At 38.2% G+C, this 22,055-nt stretch overlaps 2 protein-coding genes across 7 annotated transcripts; one reads left to right on the top strand and one right to left on the bottom strand.

The window, feature by feature from the left end:
- Positions 1-51: 51 nt before the first annotated feature.
- On the top strand, positions 52-13,724 carry LOC144215804 (GRAM domain-containing protein 4-like). 4 transcript variants are annotated; one of them, XM_077744959.1, is made up of 19 exons: positions 52-335; positions 1,123-1,301; positions 1,842-1,917; positions 2,002-2,125; positions 2,602-2,787; positions 2,868-2,893; positions 3,227-3,318; positions 3,405-3,496; positions 3,594-3,653; positions 6,354-6,447; positions 8,324-8,395; positions 8,480-8,523; positions 8,589-8,698; positions 8,939-9,093; positions 9,915-10,020; positions 10,088-10,181; positions 10,875-10,959; positions 11,032-11,100; positions 11,731-13,724. In XM_077744959.1, the coding sequence occupies exons 2-19, from the start codon at positions 1,197-1,199 to the stop codon at positions 11,836-11,838; spliced, it is 1,698 nt and encodes a 565-aa protein (XP_077601085.1). In that variant the 5' UTR covers positions 52-335; positions 1,123-1,196; the 3' UTR covers positions 11,839-13,724. The 4 variants fall into 4 exon arrangements, with proteins under 4 accessions (XP_077601085.1, XP_077601083.1, XP_077601082.1 ...); XM_077744957.1 differs by having other exon boundaries at positions 52-268; positions 1,842-1,941; positions 11,731-13,713; XM_077744956.1 differs by having other exon boundaries at positions 1,842-1,941; positions 11,731-13,712.
- LOC144215803 (cadherin-related family member 5-like) lies at positions 12,871-21,774 on the bottom strand. Of its 3 annotated transcripts, none has more exons than XM_077744953.1 (15): positions 21,697-21,774; positions 20,387-20,553; positions 20,263-20,322; positions 19,340-19,429; positions 19,186-19,275; positions 19,020-19,121; positions 17,892-18,077; positions 17,627-17,717; positions 17,449-17,549; positions 17,130-17,333; positions 16,927-17,037; positions 16,784-16,850; positions 15,013-15,291; positions 14,481-14,656; positions 12,871-14,336 (listed from the first exon to the last, which is right to left on the bottom strand). In XM_077744953.1, the coding sequence occupies exons 1-15, from the start codon at positions 21,755-21,757 to the stop codon at positions 13,845-13,847; spliced, it is 2,277 nt and encodes a 758-aa protein (XP_077601079.1). In that variant the 5' UTR covers positions 21,758-21,774; the 3' UTR covers positions 12,871-13,844. The 3 variants fall into 3 exon arrangements, with proteins under 3 accessions (XP_077601079.1, XP_077601080.1, XP_077601081.1); XM_077744954.1 differs by having other exon boundaries at positions 17,449-17,546; XM_077744955.1 differs by lacking the exon at positions 15,013-15,291.
- Positions 21,775-22,055: the final 281 nt, after the last annotated feature.

The following is a 22,055-nucleotide window of genomic DNA, read 5'->3' as shown; positions in this document are numbered from 1 at the left end:
GGCAATGACGTCACTCGCCCTATAAGACCATAGCCGCGCCTCCGAACGGGCGTGATGGTTGACAGCTAAACTAGTTAGACTGGTCTTTTTCTTGTCTCCACGTCGCCAAACTTTTGCCACAACCGAGCTTTCGCCCAAAGAAAAGCCGAATCGAAAACCTCCTAGTTGACAGGGAGACTACTTGGAGGCCCGATCCTGAGATTTAAAGCAGACAAGTGTGCTTCGAAGAAACGACTTGTTTGGCTTTGTCCAACATTCTTCACTCCAGGTGTGTCCATTATGAGCGAGCAGCAACGTGATTGGCTATCAGCCACCATCAGCGGGCACAGTTTTAGGTACACTTACTTGTACCGTTTTTTTATTGACACTGTTTTAAGGGGTGGAATGGCGTGTAAAGTTGTTATTTTCTAACTGAGGGTCAAAATATGAGGAGCAATATTCATACATGGCAATTCATATGTAGCTGATATTGTAGCTTCTTCATCTTTGATTAATTATTCTGTGTGTAAAGAGATGTTAAAGAGGGTATTGGAGCCATATTAGAGACAAGTTTCTGGAACTGCCGTTTCCGGAAATGTGTAAATATTAGTCTGTGGAATAAACAGCCAACAGTGATTTCTTCCACATAGTTGTGAAAACTCATGTTCTTTAGTTTTTTTGTGTATTAAATACACCACAGCAGATGCTGACGGCATCTAATTTTGTTCATCTGTAAATGCTGTGAAAAGTTCACTTAGTTGCAGATCACTATCACTTGTGAAACCACCATGCCAGGGGTGCCGAACTCTCGAGTCCCTATCCAGTCTGTTTTCGATGTCTCCCTCCATCATACACCTTAATCAAATCAGAATCGTTATCAAACTTAGGACATATGGCAAAAAGACTGGGTAGGTTGATAGGGTCCCTCGAGAACCAGAGTTGGGGACACCTACCCTACCTAATTCCAAAATGACCAATAAACTAATATAGTGTATTTTCAATGAAGGCAACACAAGTTGATAGGAGAGTTTATGCTGCCAACATTCACACAATTAATGTGGACTCAGGAAATAACTCTTTGGATCACCTAATAAAGAGTCTCTTCCGTCTAGTTCCGTCCTAATGTTAAACTTTTTTTTTCAGGACCCCCTGTTGCTCAAATCCAAGCAGACAGTGAGCAGAGAGGTCTTGGCAGAGTTGTTCCACACGGCTGCACCATGCGGAAGCGTCTCAGCCGAATTCGACATTGGGGCCACAAGCGGGATGGAATAGTGGAAGAGTGGGAGTCGCCCGACACGTCAGATACAGAATGCAGCGAAGAGGTGCCAAATGGAACACACAACTCACTATGCTAATGTTAGTGATGTTTCAAAAATGCGGCATAAGATTAATAATCCCTGTTGCACATGGCTACAAATATTACTGGGTTCCTCCACCATCCCTCCACCAAAACATGCAGGGTCATAAGCTAGTTGAACACAAACTGCTGCTATGTATGAGTTTGAGCCTAAATGGTTGCAATTGGCTGCACACCAATTCTGGGTGTCTCAGCCCGGTGCCTGGAATTAGCTGGGATAGCTTCCAGCACCACTTGCAACCCATGTGAGGATAAGCGGTTCAGAAAATGAATGTCCTTTTTTAAATGAATGTAATCAGTTTAGAAAATTGATATGGAATTAATTAACAAAGAAAAAATAGAATTTTTTTCCCCACAATCCCACTGAAAAATACAAACTTTTTGACAATTTTATACTGAACTTGACCAACATGCTTTAAATCCAACATCAGACATGTATTTTTTTAATTGCACAAATAATTTTGTTGCATGGTGATTTGACTTGACGTGTTATTTGTTAATTCAGTTTTTTTCAGCAATACCTTCTACAGCTGCTTCGGATGAACCTAAAACTGATTTGAATGAAATGAAAGACCAGATCGGTTTGTTAGAGAAATACTTCTTGCGTGAGTATTGATTTTTATATATTTTTTCTGCTGTATATTGTACATTACTACATTTTACAGAGGAGGAGCTAAAGAAAACAAGCGAGAAAGAGGCTGGCATGGACGATCTGCGACAGGAGCTGGATCAAGAGCGCTGCAAGAACATTGAACTGGAGAAAAAGCTAAATGACATCTTAAATGGCAGGTCAGGATCAAGACTGATTTTAAAGAGATCCCCATCCATTTCACCCCAAAAAATGACAAGACTCGTGTGTTTTTGGATATTGCTTCTACAAACTTTCATTCGCTATTCATACTGATGATCCACAAATGTCGAACTCCACTTTACTAAGTTAACTTAGCTTCAAGTTTAAAGGCTTAATTTTCATAGATGTTCCAAAGTTTCATGTATCGTTGATGTGGCTTCTTGAGAATTTTGTGAGTAAACTCATGATACATGTTTTCCAAATTTTATGTGACCAGGGAATACATTTTCATATAAATATACATTTAAGCCAGGGATCTTGGAAAAATCAGCTTCAAACCAAAATTATTCCTATTTATTTTAATCACAGTTTCATTTTTGTGGGTCTGTGTAGGCCAACCAAATTTAATGTAGCTTTGGCTATCTTATATCAGGGATTGAATTTTTTAAAAAAAAATTGTCAATCATTTTTTCAGATCTGACGCATCATCCTTTGTCACTCCAAAAGCTCCACCCCTTAATGATGTCACTACTGGAAAAGTGGATACATACAATCGCGCCCAAAAGTTGCTTTTCCACTACTTGGGTGTCGACTTTAATGACTTTCAATTGCATCGGGAGGAGGAGACGCCTGAGCCGGATGAGCAGCTTAGTGCCAGAAGGTGACATTTGGATTTTGAAAAGTAATACTGTATACATTTTCTTAATATTTCATAATCATTCCATTTTCACTCCTTCATAGGCTGACAGAAAACATGAGGCGGTTCAGTGAGTCATTTTTACTTTGCAAATTTTCTACTCAGTTTTGCAAGAATGCTGAGAAAAACACATTGCCCGTCACTAACTGGTTAAGAACTTTATGTGAACTTTGACCCTGGTCAATGTCCATTTTAGGGAATCAGCAGAAAATATTAAAGAATTAAAGCAGGAATACTGAAAATGATTTTTTTCACCCGGCTCCACCTATTTAACTTTGATTCTTGAGTCCTATTGACGATGATAGACGTCCAATCGTTTGACTCTTTTCATTCATCTGCTTTGAAATGATGTTAGTTTCCCACTTCTTTCACCCAGTGTTGTTAAGCCCACAATGTTTTGCAGAAAAGGGACTGAGACCCATCACAATCTTTCTGCAAGACCTCTCGGCCCTGTCCAGCTGGTACTCCGTGTACACCACAGCCATCGCCTTTACAGTGAGCCTAACATTTGGAAGCTTAAACGCTATCTCCATGCTTAATGCTAAATCTTAGCCATTTGTTTGCGTTTTTGTCGCTGGCAGATTTACATGTACGCTACGTGGCGCGGTTGGACTATCTCCATGTTCCTGTTCCTGGCTGTTCTCCGCCTCTCTTTGAACTATCTCATTGCCAGGTGAGACCACGCCCATTCCTCTCAGCCAATCACAAAAAAAGCAATGTAACAAAAAAAAAAACAATGTCACAATGGTGTTCCAATCGTTCAATCTCAGGGGCTGGAGGATCCAGTGGTGTATTGTTCCACAAGTGTCTGATCCTGTGGTAAGAAGATTGTGAGTTTCTATGTTTTCACCATACATGTATTTATGTGTGGGCAGCTGCATTAATGTATGTTATGGATGAGAGTTTACATATATACAGTGTTCCCTCGGTTATCGCGGTTAATGGGGACTGGGACCACCCGTGATAAGTGAATTTGCGCGAAGTAGGGATTCCCCTTCAAAAATGCTTAATTTTAATTTAATTCCCAAAAAAATATATATTTATTTTTATTTTATTTCATTTTTTACCCCCCTGTATACAGTACACCATATAGAATACGGATCGAGAGAGTGAAATTCATGTTATAACAAAAAAAAACTGTAAAATATGTTGTTTCAATGTAATTGTATTATTATTATTTTTCCCAAAAATCTGCAAAGCTCTGAGTCTGCGATAGCTGAAGCGAGAGAACACGGTAGTTGTAACAGGCAAAACAATAAATACCACTCATCAAACTAAGTCATTGACCTCCCACCTCTGTGGACCTGGGTTCAAATCTTGCTTTGCTCTGGTTACCTAACTTTTCCCACTTGAAGGTACCATAAAGTACTAAGTATGATCTGGGAGTGGAAAGAGACAAAACAACAAATACTACTGCATAATCCTGTAGAGTGGTGGCCCAGTGGATCAGTCATCAGTCTTCCACCTCTTTGGTCTTGGGTTCAAGTCCTAGTGTTTGCAAAGATTTTCCCACTCTTATTCAGGGAAATGAAAGAGGTAAAACTGCAGATACTACCAGATATACTCTCAGAAGGTGGTGGCTCAGTGGTTAAGTAATCAGTCTGCCATCTCTGTGGTCCCTTACTATACTATGTCGTTTATGGCGACGACAAAAAGCCTTACTATACCATGTCGTTTTTGGCGATAAAAAGCCTTACTATACTATGTCGTTTTTGGCGATAAAAAGCCTTACTATACTATGTCGTTTTTTCGCATAAAAAAAGCCTTACTATACTGTCGTTTTCTGCGATAAAAAGCCTTACTATACTATGTTGTTTTTTCGCATAAAAAAGCCTTACTATTCTATGTCGTTTTTTCGCATAAAAAAGCCTTACTATACTATGTCGTTTTAAAATTGTTGTTTTTTGGCGATAAAAAGCCTTACTATACTATGTCGTTTTCTGCAATAAAAACCCTTACTATACTATGTCGTTTTAAAATTGTTGTTTTTTGGCGATAAAAAGCCTTACTATACTATGTCGTTTTCTGCAATAAAAACCCTTACTATACTATGTCGTTTTTTCGCATAAAAAAGCCTTACTATACTGTCGTTTTCTGCGATAAAAAGCCTTACTATACTATGTTGTTTTTTCGCTTAAAAAAGTCTTACTATACTATGTCGTTTTTTCGCATAAAAAAGCCTTACTATACTATGTCGTTTTCTGCGATAAAAAGCCTTACTATACTATGTAATTTTTTTACGAAAAAAAGCCTTACTATACTACGTCATTTTTTCACGAAAAAAAAGCCTTACTATACAGTCATTTTTTTTTACGAAAAAAAGCCTTACTATACTATGTCATTTTTTTACGAAAAAAAGCCTTACTATACTACGTCATTTTTTCACGAAAAAAAAAGCCTTACTATACTGTCATTTTTTTTTACGAAAAAAAGCCTTACTATATTATGTCATTTTTTTTACGAAAAAAAGCCTTACTATACTATGTCATTTTTTTTTACGAAAAAAAAGCCTTACTATACTAATAGTTGTAACAAACTGTTGGGTCTGAAGTAACAGATCAATGTAATTACCAACCGTGCACAAAGGAAAAACGAGGCAGAGACTGTTATATTTTAAGGAAGAGAGGTCGAGGCGTGAGGTGGTAACTCGCCCTCGGTCGTACTCCCTTCTCTTTTCAAGGTGAAGGATGCCTTTATTAAATTTCAGCATGATGTCATGGAAAAGTACAGAAGCTGAGATTATAGGCATCATGGAAAAATACAACAGTTGAACACTGAGGCGAGTTGAGAAGATATTATAGACATCATGGAAGAGCTTGAGATTAAGACAGAGATTATAGACAGGATGTTCTTTAGAAATGCACATTATATTAAGACTCCTGTTTTAAGCAACTTCACACAAACAAAACAATAAATACCACTGCTTGCTTTTGGGAGCCTGTGGTCCAGTGAATAAGTCATTGGCCTCCCACCTCTGTGGACCTGGGTTCAAATCCTGGTTTTCTCTGCTTACCTGACTTTTCCCACTGAAAGGTACCATAAAGTACATAAGTGGGATCTGGGAGTGAAAAGAGGCAAAACAACAAATACTACTATCTTGTTCTGAGGAGTGGTGGCCCAGTGGATAAGTCATCAGTATCCCACTTCTTTGGTCTTGGGTTCAAATCCTAGTGCTTGCTATGTTTTTCCCAATATCATTCAGGTACAACAAACAACACATACAACAAATACTACTATCTCATTCTGTGGAGTGGTGGCCCAGTGGATAAGTCATCAGTATCCCACTTCACTGGTCTTGGGTTCAAATCCTAGTGCTTGCAAAGTTTTCCCAATATCATTCAAGTAAATGAAAGAGACAAAAGTATAAGTACTATTCCATGCTCTCATGGTGGGGTGGCCCAGTGGATAAGTCTTCAGTCCTCCACATCTATGGTCATTGGTTCGAATCCTAGAACATGCAAATATTTTCCCAATATTATTCAGGTAAAGGAATAAGATAAAAGTATAAGTATTACTACCTTCTCTCACAGGGTAGTGGCCCAGTGGCTAAGTCATCAGCCTTTCACCTCTGTGGTCCTTGGTTCAAATCCCAGTGCCTGCAAAGATTTTCCAAATATTATTCAGGTAAATGAATGAGATAAAAGCATAAGTATTACTACTTTCTCTCACAGGGTAGTGGCCCAGTGGCTAAGTCATCAGTCTACCACCCCTGTAGTCCTGGGTTCAAATCCCAGTGCAGGCAAAGATTTTCCAAATATTATTCAGTTAAAAGAATAAGTATTAATGTCTAAGTGTTTAACTGAATAAGTATTCAGTGGTGGATGAAACATTTAGTCAAAAAAATGATTAAGTGTTTCAGATAAATGAAAGAGGTAAAAGTATAAGTACTACCACTTTCTCTCACCGGGTGGTGGCCCAGTGGATAAGTCATCAGTCTACCACCCCTGTGGTCCTGGGTTCAAATCCCAGTGCAGGCAAAGATTTTCCAAATATTATTCAGTTAAAAGAATAAGTATTAATGTCTAAGTGTTTAACTGAATAAGTATTCAGTGGTGGATGAAACATTTAGTCAAAAAAATGATTAAGTGTTTCAGATAAATGAAAGAGGTAAAAGTATAAGTACTACCACTTTCTCTCACCGGGTGGTGGCCCAGTGGATAAGTCATCAGTCTACCACCCCTGTGGTCCTGGGTTCAAATCCCAGTGCAGGCAAAGATTTTCCCAATATTATTCAGTTAAAAGAATAAGTTCTAATGCCTAAGTGTTTAAGTGTATAAGTCTTCAGTAGTGGCTGAATCATTTTGTGAAAAAAATGACTAAGTGTTTCACCCCATTTCCTTGGATAAAACGTTTCAACACCCATGTATTAGTGGGGCACGAGTTGGTGTAGTGGGTTGCACACTCGCCTTTGCACCGAGAGAACGTGAGTTCGCTTCCCGGTGTCGGCGGTTCACTGACCAAGCAAGCGGTCGAGGGTCGGCCGAAGGCCGACCCGAGAACGCCTTTCGCACATACAGGTCCTTCAACTGTCTTCCGAACTGCCGAAGGCAGTTCGGAATATAACCTTTTGCTGAAAAGTATGACTAAGTGTTTAATATAAATTAAAAAGATTTTTCTTTCTTTTTCTTCTTATTCCATTTACTGACCTACATGGTGTAGTGATCAACCAAAGGGCGACAGCGGGAAGCGAACCCAGGTCTCCCAGGTGGGAGTCCAGTGCACTAACCTCTGCGCCACCAAGTGGCTACACTTTTCTTAGTAATCATTTGTGTCTTGACAAGAAGTCCATGGAAACAATTAAGTGAAAAAGTGTCCCAACCGGGAATCGAACCCAGGTCTCCCAGACTCCCAGACAGGATTCCAGTGAGTTAACCACTACGCCACCAAGTAGCTACAGTTTCCTTTGTAATCATTTGAGTGTCTTGATTGCAAGAACACAGAAACAACTAAATGAAAATGTGTCCCAACCGGGATTTGAACCCAGGTCTCCCACATTGGAGTCAAGTGACTTAACCTCTACGCCACAATTTGGCCACACTTTCTTTTGTCATTAATGGAAAGTCTTGACTACAACTTTATAGAAACAACTAAGGGAAAATGTTTCCCATCTGGGAATCGAACCCCAGCCTCTCACATGTGAATCACGCGAGTTAACCTCTATATCACAAATCAGTCACACTTTATTTTGTTCATTATTGGAAGGTCTTGACTACAAATATATAGAAAGGTCTTAAAAAAGAGCCTTATTATAAATGGTCATTTTAAAAACAAAGCCATATTATACATGGTGATATATTTTTAAAAAAGCCTTACTTTACTTAAAATAAAAAATATGTGTGTAGTGTAAGCGTAGGTGGTAGAATACAGTATATTTGGTTGCATGTTTGATTGTATATTTGTGCAATTATATGGGTCTAATTTTGTACATAGGTTGTGTTTGTTAGTGTGTGTGAATGTGACGAGAAGAATTACAGATGTTCCCATTCTCCATCTTGTACAGGAGCCTCCCAGAGAAGAACTGACAATGTCAAAGAAGTTCCAGCTAGTTGTGCACGTGGCCCAGAGAGCTCAGGTGGCTTCACTACCATCTTTGTGTTCTGGCAACTAGCGTTCAATACAGAAACGGACTAATAGTGTTTGCTCTTCTCCTTGACAGAATGTCTTTGGCAAGATGGCCGACATCCTGGAGAAGATAAAGAAGTAAGATTGTCTGTTCGATTGTTCTTTTCCTTCAAATTCATGTTTCAATTGACTTTTGCATGTAGCCTCTTCATGTGGGTGGAGCCTCAGTTGACAAAGAAACTCTATGTGGCTCTGTGGGTGTCCTTCATTGCTTCCTGCCTACTTCCTTACCAACTATGCGGATTCATCATTGGTATGATATTATTTTGTATTCATTTCACTCTTCTGTTGCTTCCTGGAACACCAACATAACTACTAAACTACCAGAACACTAACCACTAGTTAGAAATTACATCACAATATTTTTTAAAGGTACAAATTGGGTTGATAACTGAGTCGCATAACTCACCGTAATATAGTAAACATGGCACAATATTACCAAGCGATTGCAAGTCAGTCAACCGGAACACTTACATGTTATTGTTCCTCTCAGGTGTGTTTGTGGGCGTCAAGTTCTTCATCATCAATTTCATCTTCAAGAGTTGCCCCAAACTGCGTCAGCGTTATGACACGGTGCACATCATCTGGACAAGTCTGCCCACAGATATCCAGATGACGAAGCAAGTTAACTCATCACCTAGCAGAAGGGTTTGTAAACCGTCCAGCTTCTAATTGCTTTCTGTTATGACAAAAAAAGGAGCCCATTTTAGCCGATATAGTGATTACAGTAATCCCTCGAATTATGCAGATAATGTAGACCAGACATGGCCGCGATAATTGAAAAACTGAAATACTATTCATTCCACCATACTACATGTTTTCATGCCAATACAAAAATACAAGTCCAATTATCAGGAAGTGTACTTATTAAATGTTACAGTTATAGGCATATGAAAGAAAAACTGTTGTTCACGTAAATGTTTTTTTCATTCTTCTGTCATGATTGAATTGTCTATCATTTATCCATGCTAGTTACCAGTAGTTTAAGCGGCAGAAGGAGACCTCCCATACCTATGCATAATATCCCAAAGTTGAAGAATGTTTTGAAAAGACACCTCCTCACTCACTCATTACTATCTCTTGAATCGTAATTGCAGTATTTAAAGAAAGACAAGAAAATATTAGTCGCAATGGAGTACAAGTTGCATTTTAAAGGGGGCAGTTTTTTTTAATTTGTCAGAAACAGCTCAAACATTTATAGGTCAAGGTAATGGTAAAATAGAGAAAATCAAACAAAATAATCCCCAGATCAAGTAACATATTAACAGTTTTTTTAAATAAATATAGCCTAAAGACAAAATAAGTTGTTGGGTGGTGAAAAAAGACGTACTTAAATCGCACTTGAGTATCAGTCATAGGCCCAACCAAAGTGTGACCAGTGCGACTTATAGTCCAGATAATACGTTAGTTGACATAAATCCTCTGGCTTTGTCACACAATATTGTTTACATTATCTGTTTGCAATTCAGTTGCTTAATGGAGTCGAGGATGGTGGAACAATTCGAAACTACAGCACCAAGCGAGGCACATTCCACAAAGTCTTCAACCTACCTGAGAGTGAATGCCCCCTGCCAGGTAAACTGAATGGAAACCTTCATTTTTGTGGTATTACAGCCTGGATAAAATGTTATTTGTTGTGTAGTGTGCATGAATGGCTGGCACTGTTGCCTCCTCAACCGTGACAAAAAGACGCCAGCTGACTACATCCGGAACGGCGTTCTCTACGTCACTACTAAGTATGTCGTACATGCTTTGATGAACATTATAGTTTGACTGGTTATCGGCGCCGATATTTGGACATTTGACATATATTGGTATTGGCCTTTTTTAAAAAATATTAATTTTCTTAATTCCAATATAAAGAAATCCATTTAAAACGGGGTTATTTAACATCAGATGCAGCCACGCCTCTCCCATCTCACACATATTTTTACACTTTTTCCCCAAATCAGTATTGGTTCTAAATATCAGTTATTATATTTGGTATCGGTCCTGAAAATCCCATATTGCTCGATTTCTAGTGCAGTGTTTCCCAACCCTTTTTGAGCTGCAGCACACCTTTTGCATTGAAAATCTCAACGGACACCACCATCTGAAGATTTTTTTATTTAAAACTATGTCGCCTCTATTAACAATAGTCATTCTCATCGAAGTTTTATCGGCAGGAATCTCAGAAACCTCCAAAATTATTCCGAAATCTGATTTTTTTTAGATTGACCTAATGTCACCAAAAGTTGATTTCTGCAGACCCTGAACAACTTCCGCTTCAAATGATAGTTCAATTTTAATCTCGTTATATGCATATTCATTTTTCTCATTGGATATTACATTGTACGACTTCTTGAAATTTCCCGCGGCACACTTGACCATTGCTCATGACACACCAGTGTGGCGCGGCAAAGTGACCTTTTTACCCCTCTCGTTCTCAGCTATTTGTGCTTCGAGTGTTCTCGCTCATCTTCCTCCAAAAGGGACAAAGTCATCAGACTGGTGGAAATCAAAAACATTCAGATGGTGCTGGCTCTTCTTCTACTCATTTTTTCTTACGAAAGAATATTATTTCAATGCATCTTTATCATCTTGCAGTACAACGCCTTGTCCAAGTTACCTGGATTTGGGATGGGCATATCCATAACGACGCCATCTACTCAGAAGGTGAAAAGTGCTCGTGCATGTTTGGACAATGTATGGTCTGCCAATTAAGCATATACGTTAGTTGCTGCCTTTATTATGTCAATTTCCCCTAAAAGCCGCACTTCCTTTTTTCCTTTCATTCATCCAGTGCCATTGATATTAATCCAAATAATGAAAGGCATTTAAAGAAAAATGGTTCAAGATGAAATCAAAATTTACTATTAATTCGAAATAGTATTATCATAAATTATCTAAAGTTTAGTTTAATTTTATTCTTAAATGTGCAAAACAAATATACTTACACTGTCTATTTTTTAAATTTTCATTTATGATTATTGTATATGATAAATATCATTATTTTCTGTTAATAAGCCAATTAATAATAATTCATAAACTGTTAGTAAAGCGGGTAAAATGACGAAGTATTTAAAAGCATCAGTATGAATATAAATAGGTCAAACTATTCATTAAAACAATTTTCAAATGCATTCTGTTAAATAAGCACTAAGGGTAATTATTAAAATATTATAAATGTATTCATGATCAAAAAAAATTTCTCACTGTATTATAGACTATTTTTGATGACCTCACATTTATTGCCTAAATTTGCTTCTTAATAAATATTTCTTGTCTTTTTGTTTGATTCTTCAGTCGATGGTGTTCGGAGCTATGGCCAACACGGACGAAGTCTACAACACTATTGTTGCTCAGCGCAATCTTGCAGTTGTCATGGAGGCAACTTCTACCCCGGAGACGTAGTCAGTCACTCTACGCTGCTGCCTCTCTGTTACGGCGAGGTAATAATTGGCGAACTGAAAAGTCAAAATGAACGGATAAAATGTACACAACTTTTTTTGTCATGATGTTTAACAGAGTCTTTTAAAATATCCTAAAATGCACCCATTTAGATGAACACCTGATGACCACACGTCACTCTGGATGTTATCACTTTCATTTAATGTTGAACCAAAAGGTACCAAGTGCAAAAATCATATCAATGCTTCAGGATTTTTGTCTCAACTTTTGATTGTTATTTTAGTACTGCAGATTATCGCCTTTGTGTATCACCAAACTCTTTAAATTCTTCTGATGGTTTTACAATTTGCGCTTGTACAGATGGCTTGATTTTTATCGTTTCTAATATGAGATGTATAATTTCTATTTGATCTTTTTTTTACTTATATAAAGCACACTCAATCGTTAAAACATTGCACTGTCAAGTTTTTTTGGGGTTGTAGTAGTACCACTAGTCTGTCTGTAGAGGTAAAGGTAGCTGAAAGTTGTCTATTCTGCCATTGTAAAAGAAAACTAAAATGCAGTACTTTTTGTATGTTTTCTCTTTTTTAAATAAGAATGGGAATACACCATAAAGTCATGATGGTAAGAATAATCACCTTTGCTTTGATTTTGACAAATAGGGTTTTACTGCAGCAGCTAACCTTTAATAACATTAACTCATTCATTCATCTTCCATACCTCGGATCCTCGTAAGGTTTGCGGAGGTTGCCGGAGCCTATCCCAGCTGACTTCGTCAAAAGGCAGACTACTCCCTAGATTGGTCACCAGTCAGCTGTAGGAAACAAACAACTATGCACACTCAGAATCATACCACCAACAGCGGGAATTGAATCCACGCCTAACCGCACCAAAGTCAGGCGAGTGAACCTTTACAGTCTACTCCATCAGGCAGCTCGGAAACAAAATGTTTCTTGTAATTTCAGATATTACATATATGTCTGTTTTATTTAGACATAACTGAGAAACATTCACTTATAGGTAGTCCTTAGAAACTCCAGATATTTACATGTAAACTAATTAAACAATTGTATTGATACATACAAATTTATTTGTTTACTTAATTTCAAATATTTACGATTTTAAAAAATCAAAGTTATTCATAACAATTGAATCAAAAACTAAATTCCTATTTACTGTGACATTGCCAGATTGTTTTCTACTGATATGATATTTTATTATTAAGATTGTGGTAAAGTAACAACCTCTGCAAAAGACTAAAGCGTAAGCACACCTTTTCATATTGTTGTAATTTATATATTACAGAAATTTTCTCAAATCATCCGCAAACATCGTAATTTTATATCCATACATACTTTAACTGTGAACCTTAATCTGGTTGTTTACTTTGGCAATCGATAGAATATTTTGACATGGAATTAGTGTCATGTAAAAATGATAAAAACTCCACACATTTGTTACATGCAGTATTTCTGGCCATTTAGATACAAAAATGCTATACCTGTACATGTGACTCATTAGTTGTACTTGCAAGGCTCATTGTATAATATTATTTCATTGTAAACTAAACAACTTGTAAAGATAAACTCTATATACTTAGATTTAACATACTCAGTGTACCAGCATCTGTTCATATTTAATTACTAACGACATAATCATTCTGTATTCATTCAACAATTTGATTCGTATGGCACATTACACGAGCTAAACCCCTCAAATGTACTTTTATCTTTGACTATATTGTAGCCATCGACTGTATCACTGTAAATGATTGGTCTTGTCAACCCTTAATTTGTTTTTACGACAGTGAACTTTGCAACCTCAAATTTACAATAACAAACCATAACAAATCCATGTGCACTGTTTTTTGATCATGTAATCTTTTCACCTGGAAGCTGTTAAAATGACGATCCGATGACAATTACCTAACTTTAGGCGTAGCTCATTGATAGTTCTGTTTGTGCGATAAGGCAAACTCACCCAGTTTTATGACTTCCAACAATGCCTCCTCAGAGGTTGAACTTCAAGTTGTTATCACCATCTGAATCCTCTGCTGCTTCCTCCAACTTCACTCCTAGTCCACTGTCCATGTCAGATTCAGTAAAGGCCACTTTTGAGGGTTTAGCGGGTCCGTCTTCATCTTCATCCTCGCTATCGACTTCTCTCCTGTCGGGAATGATGACCACCTCCTCCTTGGCATTTGGGTCAATGTCTTTCTTGAACCAAACAGCCTTGTAGCCTTCCTCCAAACGCCGCTCTTTGGTCAGGATGGGCTTCACCTCCTTGTCCTTGTCGGAACTGGTTTGGCTAATATCATCACCTTCCAGGAGAGAGCCCAATGCCGTCACGTTGGACTTGAAGACCAAATTGTCCGAAGGCCCCTCTTCCACTTTGGTGACATATGGGCTTCCGGGACCTACGCTGTCATCATCATCGTCATGCTGGAAAGCTTCATTAGTGTACTGGATGCCCTGCTTCTCACCACCTAAATCCTGGCCCAGCTGTAAAGACAAAGCCATTTCAAGTGGTACACTTAGGTGAATTTTGGACAAACAAGATGGAAATATCTTTTATAACACTGCCTGTCAAAGTCAGATTTTTCCCTACTACAAAACCAAGTCAAGCATAGTTTAAGAGACACTCACGGAGCTTCGAAAAATGCTAGCTTCATGGATCTTTTCCCAGTCTGCTTTTCCCTTCTGGAGGCGACAAGCGAGCACTCCGATGACCACCACGCAAATGAAGAGAAGAACGCCCAGAGTCGCACCGAGTGCCGCCATGTCCATTGGTCCAAAAGTGCCCGGTGGAATAGGCACTTTCTCTGGAAGAAACAAACATGAAGTCAATAATAATTGTTACAAATCTACAAAGTTGAGTTGAACCTTCACCGACCTACAACATTATGGTTGCACGGTGTTGGAAAATGAATTTTTATAGTTAATTTATTTAGGATCAAATAAGATATGTGAACTTTAATCTGTAACTAGAAGATGGAGAAATTGTGTGGTGCTTTGTATTCTCTTCAATCGATCACTTTCTGTAGATTTTTGGAGAGATAGTTTTCTGACCCACTCTATCTAACATGGAAGTCTGGTGAATGAAGTACTTGTAGTCACACAGAGGGCAAACCTCTCTGACTAGCCAGATGGCAATGAGCAAGACAAAGCCAATCACCACCTGTGTCAGGTTCTGCAGTGCTGGTGGGACTGTCAGTGAACATTGAGGTCATCCACGATTCAGTTGTGGCCGAAGTGACACTTTCGCTGATTGTGGGGATCACAGTTGAGGTGCTGCTCTCAGTAGTGGGGTTGGTGGTGGACTTTGTTGGTTCAGTGGTTCTGATCTCTGCGGTGGTAGCAGGGTCACTGGTGGCTTCAGCCGTAGTTCTGCCGTCAGTGGTTGGGAAGCTGGTCACACTCTCGGTGGTGCTCAATGGTAAAGCCGTGGTGGTTTGACCTGAGAGGAGAGCAGATGTGAAGCTTAGGGTAGAGGGTTCACCTTTGTCCCAGAATCATAAGTTAGTCTTGCTCTTTGCTGGAGGCTCTGCTAACGACTGATGATCAAACAGCGAGTACCACGGGTCTCCTCCCACGTATGTCTATTCCAAAGGAATGTACTCTGCCTTCTTTGAGTCCTCTACTTGTTCCATATCTTCTTTTCTTAATAGAAGAATCTAACAATTTTTCAAACTCCACTAGCTTGTCCCTGGGTCCTGTATTTCTTTTGTGTATTGTGCTCTCTACTAGTTTCATTCCCCTGTGCTGGCCATCTAATGAGATTATTCCTGATCCTTTTCCTTTTCATCTTCATCACTCCAAGTAAATACCAGCAACTTTACTGCTCTTAGCTTCGTCTCCCGTTTTCTTCATTGCTACTATCTCCAACGCATACAACAAAGCTGCTTTTAATTCCATCCTAAGAATCCATCCCTTCACTGTTGCTTCCTTCATCGACTCACTCCATCCCGCACTCATTCTCTTATATTGGCAGCAACGTTATAATAGTCCACAGAGACTCTTGATCTTTCAATTGGCCCATAACCGTACCAAAGTAAGTTCCCAGAGTCAGTCTTGACTATGTACTCTGAAGAAAGAACTGATAATTTCTCTTCAAGTATTTGACTTGAAGACACTTTGTGATGTCTGAGTTCATCAGATTTTTCTGACCCACGGAATGCTAGCTCATATTCCACCCCAAATGGGATTAATGCCACGAAACAGATAGGTGGCATTGATAAGGCAAGGTAGGGCAGGTTTATTGGTTTAGTACCATTCATACTCAATGTTTTCCAGAGGCAATAAATGGTGTGAACTATAATTAAATGAATGGGTAAAAAAAATCTCCATTAGGAAAAACATCTGTTCTATTCAGTTAAAAAGGTTTAAGGTCAGTGTTAAATGTACTGGGGGTTTTACACCGACATCTCATCTTCAGGAAGTTAATTCCCCAGTTGAAAAGGAAAGTAAATATAAGTGACATTTTGTTCGGTAAAAGCTCAACTCACACTTACATGGGTTTAATATATTTTGGTGCTAAAAGGTTTGACGTACAACTATTCTTTCCATCAATCAAAGCCAGCAATTTCTGGCAGCTCTTTAAAGGAGACCATGAACTTAAGCAAGGCTTTGGACGGAGAAGCAATTCAACGTTTTTGATGTTGGTCATGTCATAACTATTAGAGAAAAATTGAAATATTAATGTTCGTTGCAAGATTGGTTTACATGTTCAGTTTACAACTAAAACCTTTTTCTTAAGTAGAAATGACAAGGTACTTCAGTAAGTGGCCTATGGGGATTTCATTTTGCATATTGATTGTTTTTAATGAACGTGACATTTGAAAATGGTGGTTTTTAACTACGTTAAAACAATTTGTACGTCAAATTAAGTTACGTGGATATCATGTCAAGTTTAGTACTTAAAATTCTGTGTGAGAGCTTTTTTGCCTTACCCATTTTCACCTTCACAGAGAGCTCTGCTGTTGCCTTCTCTTTATTGGATGTGTCCTCTGCCTCCACCTGTGGAGTAAAATCTGAGTTTAGCCAAAGGATTGGTTGACTTGCTGTCTGACTTGGCTCTAGTTGATTAACCCACTTGCAGAGATAACGTGTCATCCGGGAGGTCTTTAGTCATGAAAAGGTAACCTTGAATGATGGAGAAGTCGTTGCTACCGATGATTCGATAGACAATGTGAGGGTTTTTACCCTGGTGGAAGAATATTTGGAGTTAGTTTCGGATCGTCTTGCGCAGCCCATACAAGTGATTTGGATTTAGAAAATCCAAAATAATTGTTTTACCTCCATGCTGGCGTAATCCTCGTCTAAGGCCACAATCTGAAGTGGCTCATCATCGTTGTCTGGGTCTGTAGCCATTGCACCCACCGACGAGACCACGCTCTGGTAACTAGGCCTCTCAAATTTTGGTTTATGGTTGCTTTGTACTACAACACTAATCGTGAGGCTAGTGGTAGCAAACTGAGAACTGGTCGGTGTTTGGGCAGCCTACAAGACACGAACAAAGGGGGTCAATTTCTGAGATGCAAGTCTTGACTAATTTAAATTGTTGACAGTTTTTTTTAATTAACATTTATTTCTAAACAGAGTTAAAGGAATTCACCAGAATTGTCAGGCTGATGTTTCCTAACACGTCGACTGCTCTTAGAACGTTGATGTCGCCAGTGTTTTCGTTGATTTGGAACAGGCCGTCCTCGTTTCCTGCTACAGACAACGGTGAGTTAAGCCCAGGGCATCACATAGGATACGAAGGAAACTAATTTAGAATGGAGTCAATTTACCCCCCAGGAAGGAATATTTTATGGCTTCATTGATCCCAACGTCTCCGTCAATGGCGTGAAGTGGAAATGGTGTCAGCGTCAAAGGCTCTGTCTGGTATAAAGTGGAAATCAAATTAGAAGTGAACGTACAGTTAAATTCAGAACTTCATGTCCAGAAGTAAAAACAAATTTAAAGCAAGTCTGAGGCTACGTTGGCAAACATCGACCAAGACGATTCGTCACTTTGGTTACCAGAAGAAATGGAATCTTACTGAAGATTATTCACCTGCATTTCGTTGAGTTTGACCATGCTACTATATCCAGTGTTCTGGCAGATGACTGCGCCAGCTACTTCGTATTTCTTGCAGGGAATGAACCATGGCGGTCTGTTGTCCACGTCGAGGACAGTGACTTCAATGGTGGCAGTGCCGGTGAATGACACCTCACCATCTGAACCTGACAATGGCGTGTCCTTTTGGGAATAAAGAAAACACAATTCGGTGGAGGCACTTCCAGGTCAGAATAACCAACTCTTGTTCTTTACCTACCATCGTTATCTTAAACTCCATTGACACACCAACCCTCGAGATTATACTGCTATGTACTGCACTGTAGGCTATTTGGTGTGGGGCACCACAGAGTTACTAAGAAACACCATTTTTCAGTGCTCATCAGAGATTTTTTTTTTTAAATCTTATGCATCGAGTGATGGATAGCTAGGGTTTCCCAACTGAAGAAGAACAGTGTACCCCTTAATCCTAATTTTTGTCATTTATACCCAATAGTCAACACCAGAGGTCTTAAACTGATTTCCGAAGGTCCTGGTCTTTGTTCCTACGATCCGTTTAACCAATGAGGCGTCTTCTAAAACAATTAGCACCTGACTGCAATTGACCGATTACCATTGTGAAAGGTGTCCTCTTGTTTGGTTTGAATCAAAAGCTGTACCTGCCACTACCACCCTTTGAGACCCCTGGTCTACACGGAGAAGGCCTTACTGCAGGGGTGTCCAAACTATAGCACAAAGGGCTGCAGGGGGTGCAGGTTTTTGTTTCAACTAATCAACCAATAAGGATTCTTCTGGAACCAGCAGAACTGTACTGCCATTAAGTGATTACAGTTTCAAAACACTGGATTGGTGAAAATCTGCACCCATTGCGGCCATTGAGGACTGGTTTGGACATCCATGCCTTACTGTTCATTACTCCAACTGTTTTTCAGTCAATTATGTTTAAACCAGTCTATGCCAAACTGGTAGTACCCCCAAATATTTAGCTGGTGAGTGGTGGCAATTCTCTGCAACCGTCTATTTACATTGAACAGCAGTATTTCGTTCATAATGAACCCACCAAAATTATTTTGGGAAGATAGTCTGCACCTAAAAGTGAAATTGAAAACTGTGAAATGTCCTCACTTGAGCCCGCAAGACCAGCTGAACGTTTTGGACCTTGTCATAGTCCATAATGTTGTTGATGACCAATTGTGGGTTTTCCGATGACTGCAGTCTGAAGTAATCCTAAAAAGAAAAATAGGTTTAGACGAAGTAATCAGTTAATTGACTGGAGACTAAAAGAATGCACCGTTGCTGATGTCAGAGTGTAGTAAAGGGTAGTGTCGGGATCGCGGTCCGTGGCAGGAAATGTATCAAGAAGCGTCCCCTCTCGTAGCAGCTAAAATTGCAAATAGCGATTTAGTCAGCGTTAGTTTTCCGATAAGATTTTTGGAAGTTCTTACTTCGTTTACGCCAATCTGGTAAGTGTTCTTGTCAAAGACAGGGGGGTTGTCGTTCACATTCAGCACAATCACTACGATGACACGGCTTAGCTGAAAAAAAAATAAAAGTGATTAACTTATTTTCAACAAATGTTTTCAACCACACGCTATTTATGGGATATCCACAAATCTCGTATCTTTACTTTATGTACAGTTCGGTACAATGGAAACTAGAAGATGCAAATGCTATATAAAATATATGCTTTTCTTTGGAAGATTAAGTCTTCCAAATGGTTAATGACCCGATGCATATTGCCAAAATGTTAATGATGTCAAATTTAGAAGTGGTCTGAATCTTTGGACTGATGTCAGTTTGCCACAAAACCGAAATGGAAGACCTGAAAAAAGTTTTCAGTCAGGCAGTTTAAAGGCAGCAAATACTTTAGAAATTAATTAAATTATTTCATAAAACTTTCGCACAATTTTCTGGCCTTCAGCATATTGAATTGAATGCTTTCATTGTCATTATACAAGTATAATAAGATATAGAGCTTCACCACGACAAATATATAATCAATAACTAATAACAATTAGTCAATAAAGATTTAAAAAATAAATAAGTAGTCAACATAATTCAACATAAGTAGCTAAAAACATAAGTAGAGAAGTGCAAAAATAACCAAAAAATGGACATATTAATAATAAAATAAATAATCAAGAAATAGGTAATAAATAAATAATCGTTTTGGTGATCTTAATTCACCTAAAACTATAAACTAAAATTATTTCCAAAGTTAGAGGGAACATACATGTCTTTATACAACATATTTACTGTACATTTCTGCTTTCAACTGCAGCCATAAAATATGACTTTACATTATACAGTCTGCATATTAAATATCATTATTTTCATTTGTATTTGACAAGTGATAATGACATCTTACCGGTGAGATATTAGGGTCATCCTTACCGCAACGAACACGGACCACATGTGTTTGGCTGGTCTGTAAAGAAAGGCAAAAAAAGTTGAGATGGAAGCCCACTTTGTCCCGTCAAGTGGGACCTTACCTCAAAGTCCAGAACCTCATTGGCTAGTAGCCGATCGCCAATCAGAATGAAAGAGCCGGTAGGCTCGATCAGAGAGGCTGTGACGCCCTCCGCCAAGATGATGGTCTCCACCAGGTCCCCCACGGCGTTGTTCTCGACCACCTCCACGGTTTCACGGGCGCTACAAACTGAAAGTGGCGAGTAGCTTAGAATCATTTATTCTCATTATTTTGGGTAAAAAGGGTAACTTGTTTGGATTCAAAATTTAGGTTACAGGGGGAAAAATGTCTATTTCTATTTTAAGAGAAAAACATGTTTCTTTTTTTTATTCATGGAGAACAAAATCTTTTTATTTATTTATTTGTATTCTTAAGTTAGGTTTGTTTAAAAAAAATTTTTATACATATATATACATATTTTTTTTAACTTAAAAGAGGGTCTGCTAACCACCAATTGTAGGTGTCCCTAACCTGGTGCCCATTGTTGGCTGGGATAGGCTCCAGCACCCCAGAAGCCCTTGTGAGGACAGGCTGGATGGAAAATTAATGAATAAAACAATTATTGAATTTAATTTGAAGGAAAAAAGTTGTATTTTAGAACATTCCTAATGGTAAAAATGCACAATATGTGTTTTTAGAGAGTATAAATAATATGATAGAAAAACACTGTAGAATAAAAAATATATATTTTCTAGTTTATTTTCATTTCCTTGTTTTGAATACAGAAACAAAGATGCAAAACCTTTTTAACAGTTTTTTTTAAATTGAAGTCAGATATCCACACAGTACATTTTCTGCCCGTTTGACCCCTTCAAAGGTATAAAACTATTTGCTACTTTTATAAGCCAATGGAAAAGCTTTGAGAGAGTTCCAGGTTGCGCAACTTAGTACTTGTGCTTCCTCTCCTTTTTGAGTCCAACGTTTCATTTTTTAAAGAAAAAGTCATGCTTTTAGACAAAACATTAGTATTTACAAGAAAATTGTATTTACTCCTGCAATTTTTCGTTGATGTTAAAATTTTCAAGTTATTTTAATTCTCTCCTGAGAAATATTCCGGTTTAAATACAGTTCATTTCATCAGCTTTCACCCTATTTGCTTGATATAAATATTATTCATTTTTACTTTTTTCATTGACCTTTTTCCCGTAAGAGTGATCATACACACAACAAAAATCTATTTTTTTCTAATATTGTATTAAGATTATGCTTACAATTACTTTAGTTTTAAACATGATTATGGCAAACACGCAAAATGTATGTTTTTTACTTTCAAATCAAAAGTCATAACAGAAACACAAACAACCCAAATAGTTTGTCGATGAAGTTACTCACGCTCCTCTGTTTTAGCAGTCGCCAGAATAGCAAGAAATAAGAAAATCCATTGGGTGTCCATTGTGGTGCTTCTACTTGTGCTTCTTTTTCAGGTTTAACTATCACCTTGACTTTATGAGCCGGATAGACTTTACCCTGCAATAAATCTTTTTTTTGTGTATGTACACAGGCCAACAAGATTTGATCAGGTAGGCTTTTTTAATTGTTTTATTTGCTTACTGCGACAAAATGTAACTTGCTTGTGATGACACAAGTGTGGAAATCATTAACGTAAGGTTTAAAAAAAATATGTGAATCAGACTGATGTTAATTATATTTTGTCCATATATACTGTTACAGACACTCCCCTACTTACAAAC

The sequence above is a fragment of the Stigmatopora nigra genome, chromosome 22 (genome assembly GCF_051989575.1).
Source record: "Stigmatopora nigra isolate UIUO_SnigA chromosome 22, RoL_Snig_1.1, whole genome shotgun sequence".
NCBI lineage: Eukaryota > Metazoa > Chordata > Actinopteri > Syngnathiformes > Syngnathidae > Stigmatopora > Stigmatopora nigra.
The sequence above is the reverse complement of the archived record's forward strand: the minus strand, read 5'-3'. Positions and strand labels throughout refer to the sequence as shown.